Genomic DNA, 7,091 nt, shown 5'->3' on the forward strand with positions numbered 1-7,091 from the left:
GGGGTTCTGTAAAGCACTCAAGATGCTCTAGTGTTTCTGTGGTAAATCCGGTTAGGGTTTCTTCTCATTCTGATGGTGATATGGAAACTAACTCTATTCCTTACTCCCCCAATCAGTTCTCCCTTCTTGCTGAGCAGGACTTACTGGTTGAGGAAACTATGGTGATTCAGGTTGATGAACTAGGTGGTACCTCAGTGGTTAATCCAGCACAGTCAGGAGTTGCTTTAGAGAATGTAGGCTCAGTTGGCCAGAGATCTCTAGAGCCCTCTTCTGATCCTGTTGGCATAACTGCTGAAAAGCACTCAGAATCTTCAGAGGTTTCCTTAGGGGCTACTCAGGAAGTTGTTGTTCCTCCAGATAAAGCCTAATGAAAGTTGCTGCCTGGAATGTTAGGGGTTTTAATAACCCTATTAAGCATAGTGAGGTAATGAACTATATATATGAGAATAAATTGGATTTGATAGCTCTGTTGGAAACGAGGGTTAAGCAACCCAACAGAAGGCAAAGTATATTCTTGAGAAATATTTTGGTAATTGGCAAAGTATCTGTAACTATGACAAACACTACAATGGGAGAATTTGGGTGCTGTTTAATCATCGAACTGTTTCCATTAGTATTACTCAGATGGAGGCTCAAGTTATTAGTTGTTTGGTTCGCCATTTTGAGACTAACACTGATATCAGTCTTAGTTTTGTCTATGGTAGTAATGATGCTGCTCAGAGAGAAGATTTATGGGACTCTCTTCGTTCAGTGGCTTCTCCTAATCCTTGGATGGTGTTAGCTGATTTTAATGTTGTTAGGTGCCCTGAGGAGAAGCTTAGCTCTAATCCTCCCCTTTTACATGAGATGCTTGAGTTTAATTCTTGTGTTTTTTACTGTCACTTGGATGATATTAGTAGCTCTGGATGTGACATGACCTGGACTAATAAGCAGGAGCCTGGGGCTAGGGTTTGGTCTAAGCTTGACAGGGTGCTTGTCAATGCTTCTTGGATTTCTTCCTTTCTTGGTTCTCATGCTATCTTCCATGAGGCTGGTATATCTGATCATTCCCCTATCTTGGTCTTTATCTCTGAGGATAAGAAGATTTTAAAGAGATTTAGTTTCCTGAATAGCTGGGTGGAGCACCCTGACTTTTTGACCACTGTTCAAAATGCTTGGTTCTCCCCTATTGCTGGCAGTCCTATGTTTTGTTTGTTTAAGAAGCTTAAGTTTGTCAAGCATGCTCTTTCCAAGCTGCATAATAAAGCTTTTAGTAATGTTTCTATCAGGGTAAAGGAAGCTAAAGCCCAACTTCTTTACTGTCAACAAAATCTTCAGTCTGATCCTTTTTCTGCTGACTTGATTCAGGAAGAGCAGAAATGGCTGAAGGAATTTACTAAATTTAAGACTGATGAATTAAATATTTTCAACAGAGAGCCAAACTTAAGAATATTCAGCTTTCTGATAGTGGCTCTAAATATTTTTTTGACAAGATCTCTGAACGTCAGCACCACCAAGTTCTTGGTGCAATTTGTGATCATACAGGAGTTATGCAGCAAGGACTTGATAATGTGGGGGTTGCTTTCCAAGGTTACTATCAGAGCTTATTGGGGGAGGCTAAATATGTTGCTGGTTTAGATACTGTTCTTATTCCTAGTGGTCCTAAGATCTCTGAGGAAGATACTGTAGGTCTAATTCAGGCTGTTTCCATAGAGGAAATCAGAGATGCTGTGTTTAGTATGGATTCTAATAGTAGTCATGGTGTTGATGGCTTCTCAGCTGGATTCTTTAAGTCAGCTTGGAGTATAGTTGGTGGTGATCTTTGTAGGGCTGTTCAGAGTTTCTTTAGGACTGGCAAAATGGCTAAGCAAGCTAATTAGACCATCATTTCTCTTATTCCTAAAAAAGACATTCCTAGTACAGTGATGGACTTCAGACCTATATCCTGTTGCACAGTCTTTTATAAAGCTGTTAGTAAGGTTCTAGCTAATAGGCTTCAGAGGGTGCTTCCTTTAATTGTAGGGGAAGAACAGGCATCTTTTGTTAAAGGGAGGAGTATACATGATAATATCTTTCTTTCCCAAGCTTTGGTTAAAGGCTACAATATGAGATCCATTTCTCCAAGGTGTCTTATTAAAGTAGACATTAAGAAAGCGTTTGATTCTTTGCAATGGAGCTTTGTTGTAGACATGTTAAAGGAGTTTGGGTTTCCTCAGAAGTTCATTAAATGGATCCCTGGTTGTATCACTGGGACCTGGTATTCTTTGAAGCTTAATGGGGGTCTTTTTGGCTTTTTCTCTGGTAAGGGTGGAATCAGACAAGGGGATCCTCTCTCTCCATATATTTTTGTTCTTAGCATGGAGATCTTGTCCAGATCTCTAAGAGTTCTTTGCCAACAACCTTTGGTTTCTTTCCATCCTAAATGTAGTAGGTTGAGCTTGACTCATCTTATTTTTGCTGATGATTTAATGGTGTTTTTCGTGGGGATATGCCTTATGTGCTAGCTGTTCAGCAAGCTTTGACTACCTTTGCTTCTGTCTCTGGTCTCATTGCTAATGTGGAGAAAACTAATATATATTTTGGGGGAGTTGCTCAGGAGGTTACAGAAGCTATTCTGAATGCTACTGGTTTTTCTGAAGGAGGCTTTCCTTTTCGTTATTTGGGTTTGCCTCTTAGTTCTTCTAGATACTCTGTGAGTATGTATGATTCTTTGATCATAAAGATTCAGACTAAGTTGCAGCATTGGTCAGTCAAGTCTCTTACTTATCTTTGGTAAGGCTCTTTGCTTTATCTTTGTCATTTTTGGTCTAGAGAACTTTTGGTGTTCAAGTGTTCCGCTTCCTCAAACTGTGCTTAAGCAGATTAATCATTTAAGTAGGAATTTTTTCTGGGGCATTAAGGATGGGGAGACAAAGATGCAGTTCAAAAGCTGGAATCATATTTGTGCTGCTTGGAATAGAGGAGGATTTAACATCAAGAATGTGCAAACTTGGAATATTGCCTTATTGCTTCAATGGATCTGGAAGCTCTCTAATGGTCCTACTAGTCTGTGGGTAAAATGGAATAAAGAGTATGTCTTGAAAACTAATTCCAGTTGGTCCCCTTGCTTCCAAATATCAGTTTTCTTCTAGTTTCAAGGGAATTTTGGCTGCTAGGGATGTTTTTCTTACTAAAGCAGGTTCTAGCCAGGTAGCCATGGGTCTGTTTGACTCTTGGGTTAAAGGTGGTAAACTTCTTACAAGTCAAATTTATGAGTATTTGCTTGATGCACAACATCAGGAGGATTGGTATTCAGTCCTTTTTCATCAGAGCATTGTTCCTAGACATAGAGTTACATCCATCCTTGCTGCTCAAGGAAAGTTGGCAACTGTGGATAACATGCAGCTTAGGGGCTTCCATTTTGTGAATAGATGTAGTCTTTGTAAGCAAGCTTTGGAAACTCACCAGCATTTGTTTTTCAGATGCTCCTTTTCTCAGGCAGTCTGGACAGCTTTGCACCAGTGGCAGCATTTGTCAGTCAGAAGCTCTGATTTGATTGAGAGAATGCAATGGAGTTATGCTTCTAGTTCCCAGGTTGGTTGGGCTGCAGCCTAGTTTAGAACGACTCTTGCTACGGCCATTTATGGCATTTGGATGGAGAGGAATGGGCGAATCTTCAAGCATCAGGAGTGTACTGTTCAGACAATGGTCACTAGTGTTAAGTACATTGTTGCTGTGAGATTGTGTATGAATCCTCGATTTTATGCTTTTGTTGATAGGCTTTGCTCTTAGTTTGCTCATAGTTAGTGCTCATTGTTAGAGCATGGTTTCCTTGGGTCTTAGGCTTGAGCTGTTCGTTAGTGTGATATTTCTGCAAAAACTTGTAATTTCTTTTCTTTAAGGAAATGAAATGATAATCTTTTGCAAAAAAAATTCCTTAAATTGAACAATTCATTTTGTGAGTGAGAATATTTATATCTTATTGTAATTTGATTAAATAAAATTTATTTTAGTAATTAAAAGATTTTATTACTAAAATTCATTATTTTTTTTGAAACAATTAAATTAAGAATGATTGATTGATTATAATTGCAAAATGTTGTGAACTATAATTATATGACCCATTTTATTTATGTGATCAAGAATTACTAGACAATTTGTTATATGTAAATTAATTAATGTATATAATGATATTTATTTGATAAATATGCATTAAATTAATTAAAAACATGTTACATGCTACATGTGACATATTGTGTGACAAATGACAATTTGACAAAATAAAATGGAAGTCCATTTTATACATGGACCGAAATAATGGAGGGATTTAGGGATAATGAATGTTTTATTTTATATTAAAATGAAACATGATTAACCTAAAATCATAGCCTTACACAACTAATGTTTAGAGAAGAGAAAAAGAAAAAGGTGAAGGCCATGCATTGGCCTTCTTTACCTCTCCAAAACCGGCTCCCCCTTCTATTATAGAGAATTTGTTCTCTATTTTTCCTTCCATGCAATTCACATCATTCTAATAATATTCTCCCACTTCTCTCTAAAACTAGTTTTTAGAATATATTAAATTGTTCATCCATATTCTAATATTACAAGTTAATATTACTAGTGTAGTAATATAAATATTATTAGAATTATTTAAGTATACTAATATTTAAATCTAGTTAATTCATATATTAGTTTTAAGGGATATAGTCTTGGGTGCAATTGTTAAGGAGCATCTCTACACTTGAGGTTGGAGGATAATCCATTATTATAAAGCTCAAGAACAAATAAGGAAGGTGTCCTTATTTGTGCCCTAATTTTCGAACCAACAACAATGTAAGAACCATTGTTTTCTCATTTTATATATAATTTAGTTATGCATACACTAGATCTTTTGAACTCATATTAAAATGTTAATTTGTTCACCATTAGAAAAGTCTAATAATAGGTATATGAACCTAACATTCTTGTTGTGTGTGGGTGTGAAAGTGACATATTTTGGCATTTGGAATTGGTTGTAAATTGAGTCTTGGGTGGATGGTTGTTGTGGATATTGGATGTGGGGATTTTGGTGGGAAAATTTGGGGTAGTAGTTAGGATTTTCATTGTATGAGTTGTAAGGTAGGTTTGTGTTGACTTGCTCCTCAAACTCCCCATATCCATAGTCATACTCAAAAGATCCACCACATACTCCTTATGTCAAGTCTTGATCCATCATAGCTAAGACAAGGAAACAACTACAACCAAGGAAACAACACAAAAACAGTAAGAACGATCTTGAGGAACAAGTTCCTCAAGGTTAAAGCACAATCAAAATAGACAAACAAACAAGAACTTAATCACAAAACACCGTCCCGGGCAACGGTGCCATTTTGATGTAGCATTGTCATCGTACGCTCAATCAAACACATTTATAATCTCAACAAACAACTATATAGTGGTTAAGTCGAGGTCGATCCATGGGACGGTGTCCTTTGGGTTCTAAGTCAATCTATCTCAATTTATGCTAGTGTCACAGTTGGTTTAGGTTGAAGTTGTGTTCTAAGCTACAACAAGGAAATGTAAACAATCAAATAACAAGACAAGTAAATAGAAATGGAAGGGTAAACAAATGATTAACAATTCTAGGGTGTCATGGGATCATAGGGGAATCATGGTAAGGTAGCATAAATGAGTCTCATAGATGCAAGCAATTATTATTTTTGGAATCAAGTTAGTGTACCTCTTACAATTCTTAGGGGAAACTTAGGTCCCGGAGGAGAGTCGGTCATGACTGTACAACACCTACAAGTCGACTTTGGTTTTCCCTATTCATGGTGAGATAACATAAATGAGTCCTAGGAAGGTTTGGGTCCCGGAGCCGAGTTGGTCATGACTATAAAACACCTACAAGTCAACTTAATTCTTCCTAATCAACTATATGCATGGTCTAACAAGCCTTGAGTTGGTTTATGTCTTACAAGTCTTGTTGAAAGGATAAGAAAAACATGCTAGGTTGTCAATCAAGCATTTCATCAAACATGATATGTGCATAAGTTGGAAAACAATAAGCAAGCATTCATATGAACTCATTAAGCATAAATTTACCCCATGATTAACTTCCCTAATCCCCCACTAATCCATAGCTAGGAGACTACTCACTCATTATCATGGAAGACATGTTATCAATGGTGTCAATCATCTTAACAAGCATATACATGATGAAAGAGTGAAGAGATAAGCAATAAAGAGTAACGAGTAAAGAGATTATACCAATATTAAGATAAACAAATGGAAAGCAAAGAATAATAGAAGAGAACTTGATTGATTGATGAAGAGTTGTCAATTCTCCAATAATAACCCAATACTCTTCAATTACCCAATAAGAAATCTTAAACAATGATTAAGGAAAGATTAAAGTGCAATTTGTGGAATGATTAATCTATTCTAATCTACTCTTAATGAGAGCTTTGCCTCCACGAAGAGGGCTTATCTAATCTAAGAGGACTTAATCCTTTAGTTATTACAAAAGAGGTATTTATAGTAATACAAGGATTAGGTTAACTAAGGGCTTAAATGACGATTAGACCCTTTTAGAAGGAGAATAGAGCCTTGCAAGTCTCAGGAGGAGCCCCACGTCTTGTGAAGGGAGAGACGCTCTTTCTATACTCGGGACGCTCGGATTGGTCGCTGAGACGCCCGGATTGGGCTTAAGACGCCCGGATCTTGAGCCAGCATGGTTTCTTCTTCTCTGACTGCCTCAAGATCCGTAGGGATCGTTGAGGGGTCCTGGGGGTCTTCATCTTCGCCCTTTTTTTACTTGATTTATTAGCTTAGGCCTTTAGTGTTAGTCTCCTCTTTGGTGCTTTGGTCGTTATATGTTATCAATTTAGCTCCGCTTCACTCCATCTAGTCAAGTTAACGCTCTTCTCCTACAAAGGACACCAAGCCTCATAGAACATGCATAGCAGGAGGCTAAAGACAAGAAATGACCCTAATACATACTAAAAAGCATAGGAACTAGGCTAGTTAGGGGACCAAATGTGCTTAAATAGGAGTCACATCATGCAGACACGATTCATCAACTGGTTCACCTTGCTACTGAGATGTTGTTTGGGTTGAGAAGTCCTTAGAACGGATTTAAGAGGAAGATG

General features: G+C 37.4%; 2 protein-coding genes across 2 annotated transcripts; both read left to right on the forward strand.

Moving 5' to 3' along the window:
- Positions 1-367: 367 nt before the first annotated feature.
- LOC141651469 (uncharacterized) lies at positions 368-1,859 on the forward strand. The gene is made up of 3 exons (XM_074459182.1): positions 368-529; positions 625-1,269; positions 1,413-1,859. Exons 1-3 carry the CDS (start codon positions 368-370, stop codon positions 1,857-1,859), a joined length of 1,254 nt encoding a protein of 417 aa, XP_074315283.1.
- A 45-nt stretch (positions 1,860-1,904) lies between these two features.
- On the forward strand, positions 1,905-3,573 carry LOC141651470 (uncharacterized). Its single transcript, XM_074459183.1, has 4 exons — positions 1,905-2,384; positions 2,492-2,724; positions 2,810-3,049; positions 3,135-3,573. The coding sequence occupies exons 1-4, from the start codon at positions 1,905-1,907 to the stop codon at positions 3,571-3,573; spliced, it is 1,392 nt and encodes a 463-aa protein (XP_074315284.1).
- Positions 3,574-7,091: the final 3,518 nt, after the last annotated feature.

This window comes from Silene latifolia, chromosome 4 (genome assembly GCF_048544455.1).
Source record: "Silene latifolia isolate original U9 population chromosome 4, ASM4854445v1, whole genome shotgun sequence".
Taxonomy (NCBI): Eukaryota; Viridiplantae; Streptophyta; class Magnoliopsida; order Caryophyllales; family Caryophyllaceae; genus Silene; species Silene latifolia.

What these genes read in the sequence shown, in the direction of transcription:
- LOC141651469 (XM_074459182.1), top strand. Translation starts at nt 368, where the DNA reads ATGAAAGTTGCTGCCTGGAATGTTAGGGGTTTTAATAACCCTATTAAG. An exon ending in TATTCTTGAGAAATATTTTG is followed by an intron (nt 530 to 624) that starts GTAATTGGCAAA and finishes AGTATTACTCAG; the next exon opens with ATGGAGGCTCAAGTTATTAG. An exon ending in TTAGTAATGTTTCTATCAGG is followed by an intron (nt 1,270 to 1,412) that starts GTAAAGGAAGCT and finishes TATTTTCAACAG; the next exon opens with AGAGCCAAACTTAAGAATAT.
- LOC141651470 (XM_074459183.1), top strand. Translation starts at nt 1,905, where the DNA reads ATGGACTTCAGACCTATATCCTGTTGCACAGTCTTTTATAAAGCTGTT. An exon ending in CAGACTAAGTTGCAGCATTG is followed by an intron (nt 2,725 to 2,809) that starts GTCAGTCAAGTC and finishes TTGGTGTTCAAG; the next exon opens with TGTTCCGCTTCCTCAAACTG. An exon ending in TGGGTAAAATGGAATAAAGA is followed by an intron (nt 3,050 to 3,134) that starts GTATGTCTTGAA and finishes TTTGGCTGCTAG; the next exon opens with GGATGTTTTTCTTACTAAAG.